We start from the raw sequence: 26309 nt of genomic DNA, 5'->3' as shown, positions 1-26309 counted from the left end.
ACCACAATAGAGATTCAAAGAATAAAGGGAACACAGAAGTTATCAAATCCACTCTTTCATTTTCCAGATTTGGAAACTGAGGCAAAGAGCGTTGAAGGCATTGACCCAGGGTTACATGGCTAGAGTCTAGCAAAAGGCATAGCTTCTGAGAAGGTAGTATATCTGGAGTCACAGGACCTGGAATCCAATGCTGCCTCTTCTGCTTCCTGTCTAGGTGACTTTGGGCCTCAGTTGCCTCATCTGTAAAGTGAGGAGTTTATTCCTTTTGGCTCTAAATCTGTGACTCTGGGGTGTAGTACTGAATGCCTTGGTATGTCAACATGTTCTTAGTTGAACGTTTCATCTCTGGCGGTCAGGCAGGTCCATTTGTGGCGTCATAGCAAACCCCCAAATGGCATCCCAACTAACTTCCTACAGAGACACAGTGCCAGGCAGTAGAGAGAGCATTGAGTTGTATGGCTCTGAGTCAGTCACTTCCCTTCCCCCCTCAGTTTCCCTCTCCCAAATGAGGGGGGTCCCCAGGAGTTCAGAAATCACAGGACAGAAGAGATGGCCTGCCACTCTTTCGTCCTGCCTTCTGAGTTGGGCTACCTTCATCAAAGCCCCTACTTGTGAGCTCTTCCCTGATCCTTTGGGATGCTGCCCCTCCCCTACCCCGCCATGTTGTTGTTAGTCATTTTTCAGTCATGTCCAACTCTTTGTGACTTCATTGGGGTTTTCCGTGGCAAAGATACTGGAGTGGTTTGCCATTCTCTTCTCCAACTCATTTTACAGATATGGAGACTAAGGCAACAGAGTGAAGTGAATTGCCCAAAGTCCCACAGCTAGAGTTCGAATCCTGCCTCAGACTCTTTCTAGCTCTGTGATCCTATATGGGCAGGTCACTGCATCTCTGTGCCTCCATTTTCTGATCTGTAAAGTGGGAATTATAATAGCCCCTACCTCAATGGGTTGTCTGCCCTCCTCCAAGAGGGGGAGTACAAGTTTACAAAGTACTTTATAGACATCCTCTCGTTGGATCCCCCTGACAAGCCACTGAGGTAGGGGCTAGAACTCAAGTCTTTGTGACTCTGCATCCAGTACTCCATCCACTGTGTCCCCCAGATCCATGATAGACTGGTTAAGTGGTGAGAACAGAACCGAATCATTCATCCATCCTTCCTTCTCTTCCCCTAGAACAGCCAACAAGGGTATTCACCTCCCAGAGCTCGCCTCAGAGTCTGTGGCCCGCTGGGCTACCTGGGCTCCCTCTCCACGGGGCAGGAGCTGGGCCAGGTACCTGGCTGTGCTGGCAGCTTCCAGCCTGGCACTGCCCTGGGCTGGGGCTCTCGCTGGCCTTGACTTGGGATGGCTGGAGGTCACTGGGGCTGACCAACAGTGGGACGGAAGGATGCCAGAAGCGGCCCCTGAGCCCTGAGCCAGGAGCTGGCCGGCCGCCTGCTGGCCTCGGTCACTCTTCCTTTCACAGCGCCGGGTTTCTGGGAAGCGGACTCTTGGCTGCTGACGATCCCGGGCCCTGGAGACCCTAGAAATTGGCACCGGCGCACATTCATTTCTGCTGTCACAAGCAGCCCGCCCCAACCTCCGTGGTCAGCGCTCGACAACAAGCCACTCAGAGCCAAACTACACTGGATCTCTTCTCCTGAAGATAATGGAGCTGAGCGAGGGAACGCTAAGGAACAAAAGCTCCCACCTCCAAGACCTGTGCAGGGTTAGACCTGGATTTAGCCCAATCTAGCCCAAGAAGAATCCACAGTGCACCCCCTCTGGGCCAGAGCAGTGTGGCCAGGTGGCCAGGGGTTCGAGTCCTGGGTCCAACTTGTACCGACGGCGGGAGGTGGTCCCATCTCTTCAATCTCTCCGCCTCACCTTGAAGTCTATCAACTACAATTTTACTTATCCCTCAACCCCAGGGATTGGGGAGCAATCAGCTGAGATCAAGAACGTGCCAGATAGAAGACAGGAAGGAGAGGCGAAGAGGCCAGAAGGACCCCAGAGATCCAAAGAGATGGACCCTTGGCCCGAGGAACATTTGGCTCACTGGATGGCTTTGCTAGGTGCTGCCCTGCTCTTGAAAAGGCTAAGAAAATCCCGTGGCCTTGAGGAAGATGACCAATCAGAGCTAATCTGGCCATTTCCACACATTAGCATACAGTAAGCACTTCATAAATGCTTATTGGTGGAGGGATTGAGCATAGCCAAGGGAAGCTGCCTGGCCCCAAACTCTGGGTCAGACTGTGAAGTGCTAGAAAGCATCCAGCCTCCTTTCCACCCACCAGAAAAAGCAAGCCTTGGGAGGCGCCATGGCTTCCCCTGCCTCCTTGGTTACGAGTTCTCTGAGGGCAGGGACCACCTTTTGTGCCCCCCCCCAACCCTGGGTACAGTCTTGGGCTCGGATGAGGCACCGAACAAATGCTTGTCCGCAAGTTCGGAGATTTCCTGCTCTCCAGATCTCCTTCTGGAGCTTCTTTTATCCCACAACCCTCAGCTGCTCCCAATGTCCACACGCCGATCTCTTGGGGAAGTGGGGAGACTTCTCCGAAGCTCGAGAGAGTACCCAAAAGACCGGCCAGCCGGCCAAGCTCTGGGGGAGAGCCAACATATCTGGGTCTTTTCTGAGTCGCAGACCCCCCCACCCCAGGCACTCCATCCAAGCCTCTCTAGCCTCCTCCAAATGATGCTTCTAGATGAACAAGCAGATTCCCTAAGACCATGAAGTTAGTTGAAACAATCATGAAAACACATATTGAAAAAGACATCAATTACAGAACCTCCAAAGCGACCCTGGCCCCTGGCTCAGTCACATACCCTCAGAGTGCTGTGCTCGGTTCTAGGGGCCACATTTGGGTCATCTGCAGAACATTCATAAGGGAGGAACCAGAATATGGTAGATCTGAACTCAGGACACACGTGGAGCTTTTAAAGGAAGAAGGCTTACTTAGTCTGAGAAAGAGAAGACTTGGGGGGCTCAGGATGAGAGTCTTAGAGAATGGCAAGGCCAGGGGGCAGCTGGGTAGCTCTGTGGAGAACGAGCCAGTCCTAGGGTCAAACGTGAGCTCAGACACTTTCTAGCTATGTGACCCTGGGCAAGTCATTTACCCTCCATTGTCTAGCCGTTACTATTCTTCTGCCTTAGAACCAATAGACAAAATTGGTTCTAAGATGGAAGTAAACATTGTTTTTTGTTTTTGTTTTTTTAACTCAAGGCCTGTCACAAAGAAGATTGATGAGAATATTGCATTGGCCCTAGAGTGGACAACTGAAAGTTTTGTATGGAGGCAGTACAGGGTAAACAGTGCTGGATTTGGTGTTAGAGGATCCAGGTTCAAATCCCCTATTTTTCTGACCTTGGGCAAGCGAGGCAGCTTCTTTGAGCCTCAATTTTCCCATCTATAAAATCAATGCATTGGATCCAATAATTTCTAAATCTCTTCCAGCACTAAATCTGAACCTACAAAATTGCTGCTTTAGGCTTGATGCAAGGAGAAAGATCCTCCCGAAAGAGAGGCCATCCTAAGTGCAGGGGGCAGCCTCCAGAAGAGCTGTGGGACTTCTCTCCGGGGCCACCTAGAGATTCTGTCAGTCACCTGCTACTCCTCCATCTCTGCCTCTGAGGCCAGAAGCTCCCAGCTCTAAACCTGGCTCTTAATCCACTGGACCACTCAGGTGCCCCCATGATGCCTACTATTGGCTGAGCAGGGTTGACAGGCACACCCAAGGACCAAGAGAGATGGGACACTTTCTCATCATCCTTAGCCAGGTTGGCAATCTTGTGTCCCGGGAAATCCCTTTTAGGGTCCAGAAAGCCAAAAGTTGTCATAGAAACCCAGAATCTCAGAGTTGAAAGCTCTTGCTCAATCCAGGCACAAAAGGAATCCCTACTATGTGCACCCAGCAAAGGGGGAACTAACCACCTCCCCAGGCAGCCCACTCCACTTGGGGAGAGCTTGAATAGGTCAGAAGATATAAATTGGCCTCTTTTGCAGCTTTCCCTATTTGGTCCCTGGTTCTGCCCTCTGGAACCAAGCAGAATCCTTCCAGTCCCTGAAAAAAGGTTTTCATGTTGTTCCAGTCAATCAAGAATTTATAAAGCACCTACTATGTGTATAAAGGTAAAAAAGTCTTTGTTTTCCAAGTGCTTCGGATCCCAGGAGGATGTAAGTAGATAAGTAAGGGGCAATGAGGTAGCCCAGTGGATTGAAAGCCAGGCCTAGAGAAAGGAGGTCTTGGGTTCAAATATGATCGCAGAGACTTCCTAGGTGTGTGACTCTGGTCAAGTCACTTAACCCCCATTGCCTTGTCCTTATCACTCTTCTGCTGTGGGACCCATATTCAGTATTGATTCTAAAATGGAAAGTAAGAGTTTTTAAAGAGCAGATAAAAGGTTTGGAGAAGCCACACACACACACAGTTGTCCGTCGCACATACAATATGGCGCCCTGGCATTAGTAGCAGCAGCCCTCTCAACAACAAAGAAACCATCAAGTTTCCGCTCCACCTCACTGATTTTGGAGCACATTAGAAAGGAAATGGGTATGTGGAAGGGGGAGGTCTTGGGAAGGGGTGGGGGTGGGGGGCGACAGGCTATGTGTGAAATTTCCAAATAGATTTAACACATCTTGGTTGCCATATCTGAGGTTAAGTCAACGAGAAAGGTCATAGTCACTGTCCCATGGAATGCTGGGCTTTTCTAAACCCAGGAGAGGAAAGGGGCTGAAAGGGGGTGGGGAGAGGATTGTAGTCACAGCTACTAAGTGACAGAGGTAGGATTTGAACCACTGTGTCTTGCATAGACCATGAGATGGGACTAGAGTCGTTCCAACAGAATCCAGTAGTGGCAAGTATGGTAGGGCGCTTTTCCTTAAAGGAGTTAATTAATGGAGCTAGAGGCAGCTAGGTGACAGTGGATGGAGAGCCAGGCTTAGAGATAGAAGGTCCTGGGTTCAGATCTGACTTCAGACAATTGTCATCATCTTGCTGCCTATCTCCATCCGTGGTTCTCTGCATGTTGGGTTCTTCCTTTCACGCTCAATATGGCTCCTTCTCTCCTGAAGCTCTTTTCCTCCTATTTCTTAACCACCCGACTAAGCTCAGTCCCAGCTTGAGCATTTCTGGCTGGAGCAGGTCCTCTGTTCCTCCTTCCTCACCCTACGCATTCCTAGGCCAGCTCCAAGATGCCCTCATGTGACTACAGACATATTCTAAGGGAACTGGATTGCTTCTTTTAGTCATTCTTGTTCTGAAGAAGGGATAAGCTTCCCTGGCCACGCTCACATCCTGCCCATTCCCAGTAAGTTTGCCAGGTCATCCCCCCTGCTCGGATCCCCAATTGTGGGACCCCCATGTGTCCCCGTCGATTCTGAAGTTCCAGGAGCAACAACAGGGATTATTAGACAAAGATGGTGACAGTATACGGGATTCCGTCACCGTGGCAGGGTCTGAACTCGCGCCTCCCGGGGTACACTGGAAGACCCCTAGGCAGGCCTGTGTGATTAAGAGGGCAACGATGCCCTTGTGGGGCCTTTTGGCCAATCGTTCTGTAAATATCTACAGATGGTTCAAGAATATAGTCCTGGCTCTGAGCATGGAGCCCCAGCACTAAACTGATGTCATCACTTTGAGCTCAAATTGGGAATAAGGTTTCAGCTTTCTGCTTGCTGAAATGCTAGCAGTAATTGGAGAAGCTAGTAACTGGGGAAGCGGGCTCAAATGTCATTGAAGGATAATGGCTGCCCACCCCACGGCCCCTCCTTGGCATCACCGAAGGCAGTAATGTGTAGCAGAGACACTCGGTGCCAGCCACTGTGCTCCGAGGATCAGGACAAGGACTTCATATTGGCTCCCTACTGGATCCACAGTGGATGGAGGTCCTGAAGGATGGGACCTGAGTTCCATATTCTTTTTTTTTTTTAATCTTAGAATCAATACTGTTTATTGGTTCCAAGGCTAAAGGGATAGGCAATGGAGGGTAAGTGACTTGCCCAAGGTCATATAGCCAGGCAGTGTCTGAGGTCAGACTTTGGTCCAAGATCTCCTGTCTCTAGACCTGCCTCTCAATCCACTGAGCCATCTAGCTCAAGTTCCATGTTGTTTTTCAGGCATCCCTTCCAATTCTTAGTTCCCATGACCTACCCAGCCACTTGCCAGTTAGGCAGCCAATGGGGTATCTTGTCCAGCTACAGCCCTTTTTGATTTAGGCCAAACCCACTGGTTCTGATACTGAGGAGATTGAGCCCCTTTGCATGAATCAATGCCAGATACCTCAACCCCTTGGGGTAAGGAACAAGAGAAAGGCGACGTTGTTACCCAACTCGTGTCCATCCATGATCTCTCCTTCAACCCTGTCACCACGGTATGGAATCTCTCCCTTTCCTGGCCCCCTGCTACAGTGTGACAAGGTCAAGGGTGACCAGACCCATCCTGGGGACGTGGGCTCCTCTGGCCCAGAGAGGAAGGGTCTGGGCAGTGGGGATGCAGGACCTGGGACAGGACCCAAGGCAGACCCTGTGCAGAGATAGGAATAGGGCAGACTCCTCTCCGAATTCTCCTCTGGGGAGTCCATCGGGCCTCTGGCCCACTGGTGCACTCCAGGGGCTGACTCACCCTCCAGAAAACACAGGACCTGTCTCTGACTGAGCCCTGCCCTCGTCTAAGTTCCTGGATCTACTGGGCAATTACAAGAAGCTCTCTGGATTCTGAGCCCAAAGCCTCCAAGACCTCCAGTGAGGGGATTCCTCCCTCCGTAATGGTGTCTACATTGGAGGGCGTCCCCTCTCCGGGGCGGACTCCCCGATAAGTGAAATCCGACCAAGACAACGTGAGCTCGGGCACCTGGGAATTCTTGGGGAAGAAATGGCCCATCCGGTTTGGTCTGAGCCAGGCGCACGGCTGGCCATTCGGCTGGGCCAGGAAATTGTTCCAGGATCCGAAACCAGCTTCCCCAAACTGGGAGACCATGTTCCTGGGCTGGATCCAGCAACTTGTGCCCTCAGGGCAAGCGGAGTGAAGTGCAGCCTCAGATCAGCTTGGCCGCTCATCGTGTGGAATGGAGGCTTCGGGCCGATTCCAGGATTCCAGCGCCGGTGGGCAGGGGGATGCGCAAGGAGAGTAATCATTAGCCTTCCCTTTGTCCAGGCTCTCATTGCAGGTGGAAAGAGCTGGTCTGCCGGGCTGTGGATCTCGGGCTCAGCCTGGAGGAGGCACGCTCCCCGAAATCCCAGCGTCACCCTCATGAGCTCGGCTGGATGCCAAGGTCTCTATGGCAGCAGAGCTCCAGAAACGTTTGTCCACAGCATCCCAGATTTAGAGGGAAGGGCCTCAGAAATCATGCAGCCCACCCCTCCCCATTTTACAGATGGGGAAACTGAGGCCCTGCTGCATGGCTGCTAAGCATCCGAAGCAGGGTTTACCTCGGCTCTTTCTGACTCTGTGCCTGACCTGTGCGATGATCCTCCGAGAGAAAAGGGCTAGATGGGCTCAAAGGCCCTTCCTAGCTCCAAATCCCATCAGGAGATTCAGGTGGTTCTGGGTTGGTTCAAGTAAAGGATGTGGGGGAGGGGGCCCTCCAGCAGCGCCCCCCTCCCCCCTGCTCCAGCTGCTGCTGACGTCAGCAACACCCCGAGGAGAGCCTGAGATGCCTCCGGCTCCCCTCAGGCCCTGCCTGGTGCCGGCAAGCAGCAGCAGCAGCTGGAACCCATTACCCTGGCAAAGGCTGCTCGGCCACGGCTTTGCTAATAAGTGACCTACTGTAAACGTTAGCAATGACTGAAGTTTATGAATGTGGAGCTGCTTTCCCGTTAACATGTGGCGCCTCTGATACCCTGGGGTGAAGGGGAGAAGGGGGAGGGGGGAGGGGAGGCGGGGGAGAAGGAAGACAAGAGAGGGGGGAAGGGAAGGAGAAGAGGGGGGAGGGGTGCAACTGGAGAGAGGAGAAGAAGAAAAGGAAAGGAAGGGCTTTGTTCACTGGGAGAGCACCCCAAGAAGAAGTCTCTGTGTCCTGGAAGTGGGAACCACCCCAAGATCATGGGGGTGCAGAGGCCGGGGGAACCTGGAGCCCCTTCTGGCCCAAATCCCTCGGTCTTCAGGGAGGAGAACCTGAATTCCACAGAGGTTCAACAAATTTGAAATCAGAGTGTGTTGAGCCAGATGGGGTCTTAGAGACAAAGGGGGGCTCTTAACCTGAGGCCTGCGAACCCCCAAGGGGCCCAGGGGTGGATTTCAGGGCACCCGTAAACTTAGAGGGGGAAAACATGGTACCTTTATTTTCTCCGTCCTGCCCTTTCCTTGATCAACCCATTTCTTCTACTTGAAGGCATTTTAAAACGTCATTCTGAGTCCACAGACCTCACCAGACCATCAAAAGGGTCGAGAAAGAAAAAAGATGAAGAACTTCCAGGCTAGTTCAATTGCTTTAGGATAAAGAGAAGGAAACTGAGGCCCAACCACTCAGTTCAAAAACTGGAATCTGAACACAGATCTCTGCTGCCTCCCAGTCAAAGGCTCTTTCCTTGGCATAGGACAGCATTTGGGGAGTGACTAGAGAAATGGCTGCCATGATGCCTGGCTCTCTGTTCAAGGCTCAGTTTCCCAGGCTGCCTAAAGAGTGGTGCTCCATTTTGGATGAGCTGCCTTCCAATGGCAGGGAGGGGGCAAAAAATACACCAGAGTTCCATTCCTTCATGATTTCTCTTCTTCCTCCATTCACGGTCCCCCGAGGCCTCTTGGGCATCCTCCTCCCTCTTCCCGCTGCCCACTGCCCTCCATCACTGAGCCTTTCTGTCCTGGATTCAATGATGTGCGTGCTGATGCCGAGAATCGCACCAGGGAATCGCCCAGCCTCCTGCTAAGGAACGCTCACAACAGCCTCTCCTTTATCTACTTGGTTAACTTTGGAATTTCTTAAAGGCGCAGGGACCCCGCCAACTCACACACACATGCATGAAGATGGAGCTTCAGGTGTGCACACGTGTGCCCAAGCCTGCGTTTCCTCCACTCTTGGTGAGCAGCTTCCTCCCAGAGCTGTCCCTCGTCACCCCTTAGCAATTCGCAGGAGAGCCTGTGGCCACCGAAAGGTTAAGGGACTTGCCAGGCCCACAAAGCCAATCCTCATGGGAAAGAGGACTGAAAGCAGGCATGCAGGTCACTGAAGCCCGACTGCATAGAGAGAGCAATCAGTCCATTTACTTACTATCATATCAGGATGTCTATTATTATTATTATTATTTATGGAGCACCAACTCTGGGCCAGCAGCTGAGCCAGGTACAAGGGATAAAAAGAGAAAAGCAAAACCACGGGCAGCAGATGTTCAGTCATGTCTGACTCTTCATGATTCCCTTTGGGGTTTTCTTGTCAGAGATCCTAGAGTGGTTTGCCATACCAAGGAGGAAGGAAGGAAGGAAGGAAGGAAGGAAAGAAGGAAGGAAGGAAGGAAGGAAGGAAGGAAGGAAGGAAGGAAGGAAGGAAGGAAGGAAGGAAGGAAGGAAGGAAGGAAGGAAGGAAGGGAGGGAGGGAGGGAGGGAGGGAGGGAGGGAGGGAGGGAAGGAGGGAAAGAGGAAAGGAAGGGAGGAAGGGAGGGAGGAAGGGAGGGAGGAAGGAAGGGAGGAAGAAAGAAAGAAAGAAAGAAAGAAAGAAAGAAAGAAAGAAAGAAAGAAAGAAAGAAAGAAAGAAAGAAAGAAAGAAAGAAAGAAAGAAAGGGAAGGAGGGAAAGAGGGAAGGAAGGGGAAGTCATTGCAATGGCTCACTGAGCCTTAGTTTCTCCTCTGTAAAATAAAATAGAGGCAATCCTGCTTGAATTCCCCCAGCTCTTGAACACTTAAAGTATGTATGAAATAATGATGGCCATCAGGCCACCCATTTTCCCATTTGGTTTTTTCAACATCCTTTTGAGGAAGACAATAGAGTCCTTGTGATCTTCATTGCCCAGATGAGAAAACAGACTCCTGGTGGGAAACTCACACTCGTGGTCATCCAGCTCAGAAGGCACAGATCTGGAATTAGAACACTTGGCTTTGGATGCCAAAGACACCTCTCTCTACAACATCCCAGCAGCCTCAGTGCTCAAGGGCTCCTATAGTACCTTGTCCTGGACTTAATATCATGGTTTGCTGTGGTTGTTTTTTAGTCTACACAGGAGAGGGTCATCTGGACTAACAGAGTGTTCTCTCTTAAAATACAAATGCTTGTGCTAGAAGGGATGACTCTAGAACCGTGGAATTCAAGTTCTCAAAGAAATCCTGGGAACTGAGTGGGCAAACAGGAGAAACTGAGGCAATTCACAGAAATAAATCTGAGAGTCAGCATTGTAGAGCTGGATGAGACCTCCCTTAAAGCCATCTAATCCAACCTTCTCATTTTTCAAATGGGGAAACTGAGACCCAGAGACATTAAGTGGTTCACCCAAAGTAGTTAGGGGCAGAGTCCAAGATTCTAACCTGGTTTTTGTGACTCCAAATTCAACATTCTTCTCTACCCCCTTAGGGGCAGACAGAACTGGGCCTAGAACCCAGGGATCCTGACTCCCTGCTCTCTTCTTTGAATCATGGCATTACAGTAGCCATGAGGACAAGGAGGGAGGACCACATGGAAGCTTGGGGAGTGTCTGGTCTGAAAAAGAAAAGCCAGGGATCCTTAGGAAAGGGGGGAGGGTTTGAAGGTCATGGACTTGTGCTGGGAAATCAGAGTCAGGAGCACGGACAGAGGCCGATGTAGACGGGGTTTCAGGACCCACTTCCAATGAGGAGAGCTGCCTCAAAGTGGAATGGGCTGCCTTGTGAGGCCGAGACTTCTCTTCCTGGAGGTTCTTCCAGCCAAAGTTGGATGACTACTTGTCAGATGCGGTAGAGCGAGGGCTCTCTTAGGGGTGGGGGCTTATACTGAGGCCCCTCAGCTCTGATCTGGGGGATCTGGGGAAGGGGCTGATGGACATGCCTTTCTCCCCATCAGCGTCCCTCACCACGTACACAAACCCAAACACCTGGCAATCAGGGTTTCAGAAATATCAAGAGAAATGAGTGAAGAGTGAGAAGCTGGTGTCTGACTGTCAGAGGCCCATCTGTTTGCTGGGGGGCAGGGAAGAGTCCCCAGTAACAGAATATGTCCCGGCAAAGGAAGATGACAAGCCACCTCTCCAGGGCTCAGTGAAAGGTTGGGGCTCAGCAGGCAAAGGAAAATCACTGGAAGTGCAATCTGAGGAGCTGGATGCAAATCTTGGAACAGCTCTTTACTAGCCCCTCTCTGGGCCTGTTTCTTCATCTGCCCATGAAGGGGTTAGTCTAACAACCACGAAGGTCCCTTCCAGCTCAGTATCTACAAGCTTGACATCAGTTTCTGGGCACTGCCTCGCGGGGGGAGCATTAACTTGCCCCGTCACGCATCTGTGCACTGTTGACTTGGCAGAGATGCGCACCACGGAGGGGGGCAGGGAGGGTTTGTCAGCAGATGGGGATGACTAGTAGCTCCCACGGGAGGAAGGAGATATGGTCCTTGCCCAGTTCTGTCTGTTTGCTTTGACTGTAAATTGTGCCTCACAGCTAAGATGCCAGGGTAAAAGGCACCGAGGAAATCCATTTGTCAATTATAGGCCATGGGGCTCCAGAACATTCTCTTGGCACCTAGAACCCTTGGGAGGCATTTCCCAGGAAATGGGAGTGGAAGGAGGTTTCCTAGTCTCTACCCTGGTTCTGCTGGAAGGAAGGGAGGAAGGGAGGAAGGAAGGAAGGAAGGAAGGAAGGAAGGAAGGAAGGAAGGAAGGAAGGAAGGAAGGAAGGAAGGAAGGAAGGAAGGAAGGAAGGAAGGAAGGAAGGAAGGAAGGAAGGAAGGAAGAAAGGAAGGAAGGAAGGAAGGAAGGAAGGAAGGAAGGAAGGAAGGAAGGAAGGAAGGAAGGAAGGAAGGAAGGAAGGAAGGAAAGAAGGAAGGGAGGGAGGGAGGGAGGGAGGGAGGAAGGAAGGAAGGAAGGAAGGGAGGGAGGGAGGGAGGGAGGAAACAATAGTTTATTACACATTTATTATTTGCCAGTCACTCAAGCAAGTGCTTAACAAATACTTCATTTAAATTTGAAAAATTGGCACAGCTAAGTGGCTTAATGGATAGAGTCAGGCCTAAGGATGAGAAGTCCTGGGTTCAAATTTGTATTCAAGTATTTCCTAGTTGTGTGACCCTGGGCAAGTCTTTTAACCCCCATTGCCTAGCCCTTACCACTCTTCTGCCTTGGAACCAATACTCAGGACCGATTTGAAGACAGAAGGTCAGGGTTGTTTTTTTTTTTTAATAATAATAAGTTGTAAAATTATCTCATCTGATCACTGGAAAGAAGACTCCTCTGTAGCCTTTGGGTCCATATAGGAATACACTATGTGCTTTTAGGTGACTATTTTGCAAAAACCCGAGTTGATCCTGCCTTTCTCTCTCTCCTCTCTCCTCCCACATTTGCACGGTTGTGGTGAGCATCTAAAAGACCTCAGGCCACCCGGGCCCCACCGGGACCCAGGACTGTGAACAGCTGTGAAAAGCAGGCTACGTTCCAGATGAGCCATTGGGGAAAATAAGCTTCCTCCCCCTCTTCCCTGGTGCCTTTTCCCCTTCTTCAACAAGGAGTGGGGACAAGGATACTGATTCGCAGTCCGAGTTGTCTGCTCAAATCCTGTCTTGGACACTTTGGAGTTGGGTCCCCAAATCTCAGCTTTCCCATCTGGAGAAGAAATAGTGGACAGTCTCTGGTGCCCCGTCGAGCTGAAAGGCTCGTGACTCCTTGGACACATTTGTCCTCTGCTTGTAGATGAAGGATGGGCCAGGCAACCTCTGGGACTTCCGTCCCTAAACAGAGGCTGCTCTGAGCTGTCCCCCTCGCATTCCCTTTCATGGGTGGGCAGAGGTGAAAGGCAAGTTCTTGGAGGGAGGAACATCACTTCGTTCCGATCAGAGGATGGGATTCTCTTATGATCTAGCAACTAAGGCCACGCCGCCGTTCTCCTTAGTTCTGGGAGTATATGGGAGGATTTGGCCAGTCTGTAATGCTCTTTGGCTACATACTTTTCAGAAATTAGAAGACACAGTCCTGAGCCCAGAGGCCAAAAGAGAAGACCGAACCCTAAGAGTCCAGGGTGAGGGCGGACAGGCCACCCCCACACCGGTCCCCGCCAGGATTCGGCAGATTGTCACAGGCAGTCTGGTGGAGGATCCCCTCCAAGGTAATAAACAGAAGGTCTCCTGGACCTGAGGACACAACCTTCCAGCCTCTGCCACTTCCATCTTGACCCTTCCTCATCCCTGACATTCCGTGTCTCATTTCTGCTTTCTCTTGGGCATTTCCCCATCCTAGAATGGAATCCTCCCTCCTCTTGGGGCTCCACTAAGCACCCAGCTCCTTTCAAGGCTCAGCCCAAGGGTCACCTCCTCCACTACCCCACTGAGCATGCCCCTCCTCTGCAAAACCACTTTGGACTTTGTTTTCTGCATGGCCTCCGGAGGGCAGGCTCTGCCTCCCTCTTGTCTCTGCATCCCCATCACCTAGCATAGCACCTGGTATAGGTATGGGGCTTGTTGGAGGGAGGATTGATTACGCACTGACTATGGGCCAGGTAAGTGAATAAATGAAATCTCATAGATTAGAGGAAGGTTCTTATGAAACCACTGATAAAAAAAAAAAAAAAAACCAAGTAGGGAGACAAAGTCAGCTCTGCAGATCGACAGTTTATCCTGGGATGATAGGGGGCTGCCTTAACTGGGGGGGGGGGTCATTTATCACGTTTGAAGCCAATCTCCTTCACGCATTACTTTACTGCTAACATCTAACCCCTGGAGCAAACAAGAGAGGAAAAAACCAGTCCCGTGTCAGTGGCCAATTTGGCATTAGTCTGTTTGTTTTCATATCTCTGCAACCTTCGGAGAGGCCCCTGGGGAATCCTGAATCCCAGGCTGGGTCATGGTGGCTCCCTTCCTCCATCCGTTAGTCATTTATCTTTGACTCATTCCTTTCCATGGCCTCCAAACACAGTCTTCTCTACTCCATCCTCACCCCCAGAGAAACAAAAGACAAGGACTACCTGGCAAGGATCTGGGCTGTGTCTGACACCCCGGGGTGTTCAGAAGCTTGCTGGCAATTCAGGGGTCTGAAGCCTCTACCTGCAGCAAAGACAAAGATGGAGGACTTTCTCTGCTTCTAGCCTTTGCCCCCCAGTGCCTCCATCATCTTCTTTCTGCCTTCAGGTCTCTGGAAAGTGCCTCCTAGAGTCAGCGTGCAAGAAGAAAATCAGCTCTTGCAGGATGAGCTCTCAAGGCTTGAGGACCTCTTGGCCCAGACCAGAGCTGAAAGGGATGAGTTTGCCAGCAAACACCATGCAGTCAGTGAGAGGGTAAGAGAACACTACCTGAGATCCACCATCATCCACAGGCAAGGAGGCTAGGGAGGGTCAATTCTCTGCCAACCAAACGTCTTCTTCTGATTCCTAGACACACTCAACTCAAGTTGGAAAAGACCGTAGAGACTTATTTCACCCAACATTCTGATTATTATTATTATTATTATTATTAATATTATTTTTATAGATGAGGAAACTGAGGCAGAGAGTGGGAAGTGACTTGCCCAAGCCACATGACTAATTCATGGCCAAGCTCAACCCAGTTTTTCTAACTCTTAGACAGCCTAGTGTGGTGTTCATCTCACCTCAATGTCCCCGTATCTTTTTAAAATGCATTTTATTGATGACTTTGGTCTTTATATTACAGTAATGGGGGTTTAGGGGAGGAGGAAAAGCTTCCATCTCCAAACTCTGGCTTGAATTTGATCCCCATATAGTTTAAGCATTTTGTAATTGTTTGGAATGGGTTTTCCCTCTCTATTATTGCTGCTTGTGTATCATTATCATTATAATTATTATTATATTGATAATTATTTGGGGACAGTTAGATGCCTCAGGGGATTGAAAGCCAGGTCTGAAGATATGAGGTCCTGGGTTCAAATGTGACCTAGGATACTTCCTAGCTGTGTTACCTTGGGCAAGTCATTTAAACCCTATTGCCTCATTCTTAATGTTCAGTCTTGGAACTAACACAGAGTATTCATTCTAAGATAGAAGATAAGGGTTTAAAAAAAAGAAAAGAAACTTTTGTTTTTTGAGGATTTATTTCATAGCCTGCAACTTTACTGAAGCTATTATCTCAGTTAGTATCTTTGCTGATTCCCTGGAGTTTTCCAAAAACACCATCAAATTATCAACAAACAAAGATAGTTTTATCTTTTCTTTACCTATCTTTATACCTTTATTTCCTTTCTCTTGTCTTATTGATATTGTTACCATTTCCAAAACTGTATCAAATAGTGGGGAGAGTGGGCACCCTTACTTTACCTCTGTATTTATTGGAAAAGTTTCTAGTGTATCTCCGTTGCATATGTTTGCTTTGGGCTTTCAACAAATACTCTTTATGATATTTTTTAAAGTACCTCTATGTCTATACTTTGTAAGGTTTTTAGCACAAAATTATTGTACCTTGTCAAAGGCTCTTTCTGCTTCTATTGAGATGATCATGTGGTTTGGGCTGACTTGGCTTTTAATATAGTTCTGTTGATTATTTTCCTAATATTGAATCATCCTTTCATCCCTGGTATTAATCCCACTTGATTATAATGAATAAGTTATTGGATAAATTGCTACAGTCTATTTGATGGGATGCTATTTAAAACTTTGACTCAATGTCCATTGATAATATTAGCCTATAGTTTTCTTTCTGCATTTTATCTTCCTCTGGGTTTAAGTTTGGGTACTATATTTGTCTCATAAAAGGATTCTGGTCAGTTCTTTCTCAATTTTTGAGAACAATTTGAAAATATTAAGGTTGCCCTGCCTTTGTAGTTACTTTATAGTTAAGTCAATTTCTTTTTCTGAGATCTGATTATTTAAGATGTCTATCATATTTTCTGATAGTTTGGGTATTTTAGAGTTTTGAAGGTATTCCTCTATTTATTTTATGTTGTTAGTATTTTTAGCATATATGTTCTGATTATCCTTTTTATTCTGGTTTTGCTATCATTTTACTTTGATCTTTTGATATTTTATTGACTTGATTTTTTGTTTTCTTCTTTTTAATCAGATATTATCTAAGGATTTGTCAATTTTATTAGCCTATATAAAATAGCTTTTAGTTTTATTTGTCATTTCTATAGGGTTTTTATTTATAATTTATTTCCCCTCTAACTTTTAATATCTCCTCTTTTGTGTTTATTTTAGGTTTATTTTGCTATTGATTTTCTAATTTTAAATGCATATTTAATTTCTTAATCTTCTCTTTCTTTTTCCTGTGTTTATAAAGTTGTGATTTTCCTCTTGAGGACTGCTTTAGCTGTATGCAGAAATGTTGGTATATTGCTTCATTATTATTATTCTCTTACCATAATTATTCACTGTTTCTACAATTTGTTCTTTAACCCACCCATTATTTAAGATTTCACTCTTAAGACTTCACTTGGGTCTGAAGCTTTTGTTTGTGGTCTCTGAACCAGTTTCTGTTCTTATTACATTATGGTATATAAAGAATGTATTGACCATTTTTGCCTTTTTACATTTGTTTGCAGGATCCCTGTGCCCTAGTACATGGTCAGTTTTTGTGAATGTTGTATGTGATGCAGAGAGATATGTATGTTCTTTTGTTATCCCATTTAGGAAATGCCCTAAGTCTTTTAACTCTAGTTTCTCCCAAAATTTGTTATATTCAATATTTTCCCTTTTGTCTTTCTGTTAGATTTATCCAAAATCATAGAGGGATATTAAAGTCTTCTTTCCCTGTTGTATTAAGGTGTATGTCTCCTTGAAGTTCAGATAATATTTCCTTTATTAATTTGGGTGCTAAGCATTTGCTTATCACCTATATCATATTGTTGTCGGTGGCTCCTTTCAGCATAATATGGTTTCCCTGTTTATCCTTTTTTATTTTTTGAATACTTATTTTTGCTTTGTCTGATAGCATGATGTCAACTCCTGACTTTTTTGGATTTATTTGATGCATAGTAAATTTTTCCCACCCTCTAGATTTTATTTTGTGTATTTCTTGTAAGCAAGATATAATTTTCTTATCCAAACTATCTCTCTTTTTCATTTTATTGGATTATTTGATGCATTTACATTTAAAGTTTTTAAAAGTTTATCTTTTCTCCATTTGTCTCTAAAATTGGGGTTGGAGTTTCAAGTTATTGTCCCTCTTCGGCAATAAATATTCCTTAAGATACTTTAATCTTTTTTTAAGGTGGTCTTGTTCCCATTGGCCTTCTTCCCTTCCCCCTGACCCCTTCTAGGGTTTTGTTCTCTAGTTTCTCTATCTTGTTTTTATCTGGTTATATTTTTTGCCCTCTTTTTTTCTTCTCAGTTACTGAAGTAGATACCCCCTTCCTTTTAAGCTAGAGCTATTCATTAGTTTTTATAATTTCATTTTGTGCCCTTTCTAAAAACAATTTCTCTCACTCTCTTCATTATCCACCTTCTCTTTTTGTTTACTCTAGACCATCATTCTCTCATTCATGATCCCTATAGTTATCTGTTCTCTCTCTTTTCTCTGTATTCTTCCTACAATCAAATCTTCCAAGGTATCTATTCTAGAATCTGCCCTCTCGGAACTTTCTACTGCTTCCTTGTAGAGGAGCTCCCCACTGCCTTTGGATTCTTGGTATCCTAAACCATGGAAACATGGAAGTTTATTTTGTGATTTATTACTCCACTTCTTTTTGGTGACATTTTCACGGATGTAGTCATTCCATAGATGGATCTTTGGATTCTCCTTTATCTTACTCTGCATCAATTCATGGAATCTTCCCAGGTTTTTCCTTGATTCTTCAAATGTATGATTTATTTCTGTACAATATTATGACATTACAGCTATATGACATAGTTTGTTTTTTTCAGCCTAGTTGTTGGGCATCCACTTTGTTCCCAGGTCTTCAATACACGAAAGTGCTTCAGTGAATATTCTGGTGAATAACTGACATTTATTCCTCTGTCCGGTGCATATGCCAGTAGTGGAAATGCTAAGTCAAATAATAGCAGGAGCTTAGAGGGTTTTTTGGATTTTTTAAAATTTTATTTAGTCAATTTAGAACATTATTCCTTGGTTACAAGAACCATATTCTTCCCCTCCCTCCTTTTTTGGATTTTTGAATAATTTCAAATTGGTATTTAGAATAATTGGAACAATTCACAGCTCCACTAAGAATGTATTTGCATGTCTGTCTTCTTGCAGCTATTCTATGACAGAGCACTCTTATTTTTGTCATTTTTGCTGATATGCTGGGTATGAGGTGACAGAGATGTCCTATTCCATCATCATTATTGTCTCCCTTGTGCTCACAGTAACCAATAACCAAATTTTGGTGCCTCCATTCAGGAAAGACATGGAAAATCTGTAGAGAATCCAGAGACGGTCCAATAGTATGATGAAGAGACCATGTCACATGAAGACCAGTTGGAGAAATTGGAAGTATTCAGCCTGGAGAAAAGAAAACTTAGGGAAGATATCAGAACTGTCTTTAAGTAGTTGATAGGCTGACACAGAAAAAAAGGATTTCACCTTGTTTTGTTTGGCCACAGTGGGCAGGACCAGTAAAGGCTGAAAGTTTTAAGGAGATGAGTCGTGACTTGATATGAGTATTCCTAATGAATTTTTGATCAAAAAAAAATGGAATTTATTGCTTCATTGTGGTAAAGGGATTCACCCTTCTCAGAGGTCTTAAGAGCAACCTTTGATGACCATTTGTCAAACATGTTCCAGGGAGATGCCTTTTCAGACAAGAGTTGGACAATGTAATGATCCTGGGTGCCTGGAAGGATAGTGGCGTCCTCAACATGTTAGGGGACTTGGAAGAAAGACTGATTTTTAAGGAGAAAATGATTAATTTGGTTTTAGATGTGTTCAATATGAAATACCTTCGGGACAACAAGGTGGAGCTGTCTAGCAGGACGTTAGTAGAACAGAAGTCGGGGCAGAGAAACAAGGGCTGCATCACATAAGGGGTGATTGTTAAGAGTTGTTTCCAGGGGAGCAGATGACTTTATCACACTCTGTCCTAGCTGGTCATCTCTTCTCCTGGCCACTGGAAATGGAAAGTTTAAGGGAATTGCCACCAGGAAAAACTGCTTCCCAAATTGCCTTTTGATAGCTTAAGCTGAGCCATTAGGCCAGTTTTCATGAGCTGCTTGCCGGTACAGCGGGAAAAGATAAATAGCTACATTATACTCGATGGCTTCTATCTCTTAGAAGATTTTGACATTGACCATTGGGAGGCAAAGACTCCCAGCCAAGAGAGAGTTAATTATGCTCATGACCACAAGGCATTCTCCTCAACTCTGCTGTTGGGGGCCATGAACTTCTCTCTGAAGTCCTGAACAAGTCCCGGGGCCAGGCCCTCTGTCCTGTGATTCAAACCCCTGGGGACTCCTGACATCCCTTCTCCTAGGCATCTGCTGTCAGGGACCATTTAAGGAGAGTCTAGAAGGAGGTTGAGATTGTTTCTCTTGGAGTTGCCTTGGTCCCTGAAGTAGTTCATGGACCCTCACAAGACAGTAGCTGTTCTTCTTAGATGCAGTGATTAAGAAGGTCCAGGATGGGCAAAAGTGAGGAAGGAAGGAAGGAAGGAAGGAAGGAAGGAAAGGAAAGGAAAGGAAAGGAAAGGAAAGGAAAGGAAAGGAAAGGAAAGGAAAGGAAAGGAAAGGAAAGGAAAGGAAAGGAAAGGAAAGGAAAGGAAAGGAAAGGAAAGGAAAGGAAAGGAAAGGAAAGGAAAGGAAAGGAAAGGAAAGGAAAGGAAAGGAAAGGAAAGGAAAGGAAAGGAAAGGAAAGGAAAGGAAAGGAAAGGAAAATCCCTACTCTCAAGGAGAGATTATTATTTCCATGTTATAGTTGAGGAAACTGAGATAGAAAGAGGTTAAGTAACTGGTCTAGGGCCACACAACTAATAAGTATCTGAGGCCAGATTTGAATTCCAGACCATGTGCTTTATCTACTGGGACACCCAGTTGCTTCATTAAACATTACTTTGCAACAGTTTCATGGCAGGGACCTAGCTCACAGGATGGGGAACCCTGAGCAGGAAAAATAGTCCATGATTCTCAACAGTTTCTCAAGCATCCTTTGAGGAAAGATCTGGTTTAGGGAGCTGAGGTTACCATTTAGCCCTCCCCCTCTTCTCCTCCACAACCTCCTGGGTTTTTAGATTTTTCTAGGCATCCCAACCTCAGTTCCTGGTATCGAGGGTATCTTCTGATCCTGAAATAAAATATTACCCAGAGTAGGAGGATTTTGGGAACAGGGTCCTGAGGGAATGAAAGCCACAAGAATCTCACAAACAGATTACTAAGCCTCATGAGTCAGAGATCTGGGCTCAAGAAAAGATGCACAGACCATAGAAATAAGGGTTTGGATACCCACCAACAGAGAAGATCCATGTATGTATAGGAAATCGAAAAGGAAATGCAGTTGGACTGGAAGGGAGTCAAAAGCTTTGCCTTGGCCCCTGAGGTAGTTCATGAACCCCCACAGGACAGGAGCTGTTCTTCATAGATTCAGTGATTAAGAAAGTTCATAATGGGCATGAATTCAGGGACCCTTTTAATGGAGTTTGTCCCTGGCAACATCTCTGTCTTTCCTTTAACACTTCATTTATTAAATGCCTATTAGGAAAGGATTGGAGGAAGTCAGCTGTGGTCTGGAGACCATGGACCACCTGGAAATGTATCTCGGATCTCTGATGGAACACAGAAGACCTGGCTTTAAATTCAGGCTCTTTCATTTACTAGGCTGTGTGGCCATGGGCCAGTCATTTACCCAACTTTTGTGGACCCCAGGGGCTTTCTCTATAAAAAATAGTTTCCATCCCTACCTCAATGGGCAGTTTCAAGGAAAGAGCTTTGCCAAGCTCAGATCCTCCTCTGTAACAGTAAGTGGTCATTGCTATTACCCAGAGTTTCTACATGCACGACAATCTCATCTTGTTCCTGGACCGAAGAAGACAGATAGAAATCAATATTGCCTAAGCAGCCATTCTCTCCTGAATCTCAGGTGAGATAAATAAAAGGATCAGTGTAGTCAAAAGATATTCTTTGAAATACGCCATGCTTGTAATGAACTTCCTGTTTGGGAAAAGTCTCTTCCTTCTCCTCGTTGTCCCCTGCCCAGTGGAGGCTAATTGTAGCCTAAGGAAAGATCACCCCCGTTTTTTACCAGCTGGTTTTTTATTCCAAAGACACAAGGGGCAGCTACCAGCAGCCTAGGTCCTGGGGCTGGGGCTGGGGGGATCTGACTCGGAGGCTGGAGATCAGCTGAGGCTGGGCCAGGGCAGGGCAGGATCAGGAGAACAATCTGGGTCAAGAAGGTCCGGAGGGGATGAATGGAGGCAGGAGCAAGCTGAATCAAGAGGCTTTGCTGAAAAGCCTTGGAGAAACGTGGCTTAAAAAAAAATTATCTAGGCTATCTTAAAAAAAAATGGAGATGTTCTCGTCCGAGTCTTGTGGTTGCCATAACTGTAAAAATTAAATTAGTTTCTAGTAATTGAAATATTATGTTTTATGAGGTTTATGAAGGATCATTAGAAATCAAGGAATAAAGAAAATACAAAATAAGAAAACCACATGCCTAGAGCTGATTTGCCCCTTCAAAGCTCACTTACTACATCTTGCAAATGCCGAGTAGAGAGAGCATAGAAGAGGCTAGAAGAGGTCGAGGTAGGAATTACCCAGTTTAAATATTAATTGTGATCTCGCCCAGGTGAGAACTCAGGTGAGATTATAGGAAATTCTGGAAAGTACCAAGGACTTCTGGGCATTGAAGTCTGGGGTTCAAATCTCCATTTTACAAGCCCCTGCATTGGAGGGGGGAAGACTCCCAAGGAAAAGAGGATCTTCGGCTGGAGATGTGGCAGTCATTGTGCACAGGTTTAAATTCCAATGGTGCCTCCCCCAAAGAGCTAAGAGGACAATGACCAACGAGACTGAACGCGTGTTTATCCAAGCCCTCCTGTGTGGGAGGTGCAGCACTAGTCCTGGATACAAAGATGAAACGCTGTCCAGCTTTCTAAACTTCCATTTTCTTTGGTGGAAGAGTGGCTACAAAATGGAAACAAGAAGCTCTGGTATAATGGAGAGATGGCTGGCCAGGTTCAAATCCTGTCTCTGGAAGCACGTAGTTGTGCCTGGTACTGGGCTAAGTAGCCCTGGGGGGTATGAAATGATACAAGACCATCCTGACCCTCCAGAAGCTTACAGTCTACTTTCCAATACTTTGTACTGGGCAACTCAACAGCCTCTGGGGCTCATTCCTGCCCTAGATCTATCATCCTAAACCACTTCCTCTCTCTTGGCCTCGGTTTTCTCATCTATAAAATGGCCTCTGAAGTCCTTTTTAGCTGTAGATCTAGGACACCCTGATTTTCAAATAAGAGAATGTGAACTGTGATGAGAGCAAAGGAGTTCCAGACCTCTGAGCTCTAGGAGACTGAGAAGGAAAAGGAGATCTTCTTCTGGGGGAAATCAGGAAGGGCTTCATGTAGGAAAAAGACCCTGACATAGGCTTTGATTAAAAAAAGATGCTAAAAGTTAGGGGTGAGGAGGTAGGCCTTCGGGCAGGGGGAACAGAATGCACATGGACACAGAAGCAAGAGATTAAAGTCAAGCTCAGCTGCTAGCAGGAGATCAGTGTGGCTGAACAGGGTAGGATTCAAATTTGGCCTCAGACACTTCCTAGCTGGGTGACTCTGGGCAGGTTATTGAACACTGTTTTCCTCAGTTTCCCCATCTGTAATATGGCCTGAAGAAAGAAATGGTAAACCACTCGTGTGTCTTTGCCAAGAAACCCCCAAATGAAGTCGCAAGCAAAGAAATACCTGAAATGATTCAATAACAACAGAATGGAGGAAAGGGAAGAGATCTTGAAAATTGGTTGCTATTGGAAGAAGGTTTTTCATTAAAGACTGAAGAATTTGTACTTAATACTAAAGGGGTGAAGGGGACCCACTGAAACTATGAGCAGTGAAGATCCCTTCCAACATACATCAGTCCCTTTCCCAGACACTGCCATCCAGTCAAACTGTCCTTCTTGCTGTTCTTCACAAATAAGGTCTCATTTCCCTTCTCTGAGCATTTGCTCTAGCTGTTCCCCATGCCTAGGCGGTCTTCTGCCTTCTATATTCTAGAATATAGAATTTTGTTGTTGTTCAGTCATTTCAAGGCTGTCATGACCCTATTCGGATCACAGCTTTCTTGGCAAAGACACTGGAACAGTTTGCCATTTCCTTCCGCAGCTCACGTTATCGATGAGGAAACTAAGGCAAACAGGGTTAAATGACTTGCCCAAAGTCACACAGCTAGGATCTGTCTGAGGCCAAATTTGAACTCGGGAAGATGAGTCTTCCTGACTCCAGGCCCAGCACTCTATCCATTGTGCCACCTGGCTGCCCACAGAATCCCTTAGTTCCTTCAAGGCACAAAACAAAAAACAAAACAAAAAACAAACCCAAATCATTGCCTTCTAAGAAAACTTCTTTTAGCCTGAGTCATCATGCTCAGAACTTCTATTAAAAAAGATGCTTCCTTTTTGCATGCAATGGCAGCCAGTGCGTTTATGAAATCTCTTGATTTTATGGCCACAGCACACCAATCAATTGTGATCTCATAAACAAACAACAACAGCTCTAGATAGCGCCCCCTCGTCCTCTTCTAACCATCTTGCGTTCGCTCTGTAGGCACGATGGGCTGAATGGGTGAATCGAGTCACTCCACCCCACCTAAAGCGATGAGATACCTTCCCCCACAAAACCAGTCTGTCATCTCAACCCTGCTCTTGGGTTTCAGGCAGTCATAGGCTTTAGACTAAGCTTGGAAAACCGTTTGGACTGAAGCAGTGTTGCCTGGGAATCTGCCCTGATGTTCGGAAGAGACTTGCACATTTCAAGCTAGTTAGAACTAGGTCATTGAAGAAGTTGGAGCAATCCTGGAATTCCAGCCAACTCCTTGAAGAAGAGTCCCATGGGATCCAGGGAAGGCATCTGCTCCAGCTTCATCCCCCATCCACTGGCTAGAAGAAGACCTTGTGAGCTTCAACTGGGCCAGAGCATCTCGGATTCCCATCTTCCCAGCAGCACCCTAGGGGCAGCCCCGGATCAGCTGGTGGCCGGGTCTAGAAGCAGATGGGGCATTGGTTCATGGTTCTGCCAGGGGATGCCCAGAAAAGTTGCTGTGCTCTGCCTAGGGAGAACTACCTGAGTATCCCAAGACTGGGAGAGAAGGACTTCTAGCCAAGAGGAGCTGGGAATCAGCCCTTTGCTACATGGGCCCACTTTCCCGTGGACTCTATACTTGTGGGACAAGATGTTACACATACTTGGGGGGCTGTTTAATGCTGTTTCTTCAGTGCCACCTCATAGAGACCTCCTCCCGAAAGGCTGCATAACTGGAAAAAATCCTCCACTGGTGATGTTGGGATAGAGGCTCGAGCCAAAAGCATTAGAGAATCTCTGACTCTTTGGGGTACCCCTAGAATCAGAGGGAAAGATGTAGTCTTGTTCTGGAATGGAGGCAGTTGGGATGGGACCCTTTATTTATTTTTTATAATTTTTTAAACCCTTCCCTTCCATCTTGGAGTCAATACTGTGTATTGGCTCCAAGGCAGACGAGTGGTAAGGGCGAGGCAATGGGGGTCAAGTGACTTGCCCAGGGTCACACAGCTAGGAAGTGTCTGAGGCTGGATTTGAACCTGGGACCTCCTGTCTCTAGGCCTGGCTCTCAATCCACTGAGCCACCCAGCTGTCCCCAGGATGAAACTCTTTAAAGCAGAGATGAATGACATTTAGACAGGAACTTTTCATCTTCCCCTAGAAAATTGCATGTTCCTTGATAGCAGGAACTAATTCATTTCTGTCTCTTAACAGAATGCCTGACACATATGCTCAGTAAATGCTTGCTGGTTAATTGACTGCCTTGGGGAGAGTATGTTGGAATTTGGATTGGATATGGGAGTGATGGGAAGCAGATACATCAACTAGCAATCTAGTACAATTGTCCAAGGAAAAAGGTGGTGAGCGCTGAGCTGGAAAGAAGGAATCTTTTGAACCAGTGAGTTACAAGAGAAATTGGACAAGCAGGGCAGAAACAGTGACCTAGGATGGGCTGCTGGCTTTCTTCTTTCACTGCCTCTCCCCAAAGAAGGGAGTCTCCGACTCTGGGTTTGGCCCCATTTTTTCCCTTTGAATTGGGTGATTCATTTCTCCTTATAGAATTATGGGCTTTGGAGCTAGAAATGACATTATAGATTGCCTCATCCCCTACCCTCTTTACCGATATAGAGATGATCCCAGAGAGGAAAATAATACGGCCAAATTTACATAGTAATTCATAGAGACATTTGTTCTCATTCTCTCCTGTAACAGAAGGCTCCAGGGTCACACAGCTATTAAGTGTCTGAGGTTGGATTTGAATTCAGGTCTTCCTGACTAGACTCAGCGCTCTGTACACTGTGGTACCCTCCAGCGAATCCCCTTAAATCATTTTGTAAATACCTACATAGGTATGATTCTGTTAGACTGTAAGCTCCCAAAGGACAGGGACAGTTCATCTTTGCCTTTTTATTTCCAATACCTGACACTATCTATATAAATGCCCAATGAGGCATGGATTCATTGGTTGATTAATTGGTTAGTTAGTTGGTTGGTTGGTTTGTTAGTTAGTTGGTTGGTTTGTTAGTTGGTTGGTTAGTTGGTTTATTTGTTTGTTAGTTGGATGGTTGGTTGGTTAGTTGGTTGATTTGTTAGTTAGTTGGTTGGTTGGTTAGTTGGATGATTTGTTAGTTAGCTGGTTGGTTGGTTAGTTGGATGATTTGTTAGTTAGTTGGTTGGTTGGTTAGTTGGTTGATTTGTTAGTTAGTTGGTTGGTTGGTTAGTTGGTTGATGTACTGACCTCAGGGACACAAGCACAGTGCAGGCCCAATGCTCCCTAGGAATCTCCCCACCCTTGCTAGGACCTGAAATCCTCCTTCAGGCTCTCAACCTGTCAGCTTCATGAAGGCTTCGAGCCCTGATTTGGGGCATCCCAATGGGATGGGCACACTCCCCATCTCAGCCTTTAGTTTGAATCTGAGCTCTTTCCCCTTAGACCCATTATAACCTTGCACAAGCTACAGCCTCTCTGTAGCCTCAGTTGCCTCATCTGAAAAATAGAAGATGTTTCCCACCTCCCAGGTTGTGAAACTCAAATGTCAAATTAAGCAACGGACGTACTGCATCCTTGAAAGCCCTACAGAAAAAGCATGACTGGCTGTTGTCGTTGTCATTATTGGGTCACTAGGTTCT

At 46.5% G+C, this 26309-nt stretch overlaps 1 protein-coding gene across 2 annotated transcripts in view; it reads left to right on the top strand.

Moving 5' to 3' along the window:
- The window catches only part of CROCC2 (ciliary rootlet coiled-coil, rootletin family member 2), a 109357-nt gene that overhangs the window by 22716 nt on the left and 60332 nt on the right, over positions 1-26309 (top strand). For both annotated transcript variants that reach the window (XM_056808008.1, XM_056808009.1), the window contains exons 2-3: positions 13035-13185; positions 14204-14349. In XM_056808008.1, the coding sequence (XP_056663986.1) occupies positions 13035-13185; positions 14204-14349 (297 nt within the window). The remainder of the gene's footprint in view (positions 1-13034; positions 13186-14203; positions 14350-26309) is intronic.

The sequence above is a fragment of the Monodelphis domestica genome, chromosome 8 (assembly GCF_027887165.1).
Source record: "Monodelphis domestica isolate mMonDom1 chromosome 8, mMonDom1.pri, whole genome shotgun sequence".
NCBI lineage: Eukaryota > Metazoa > Chordata > Mammalia > Didelphimorphia > Didelphidae > Monodelphis > Monodelphis domestica.
This window is presented reverse-complemented; position numbering and strand designations above follow the sequence as displayed.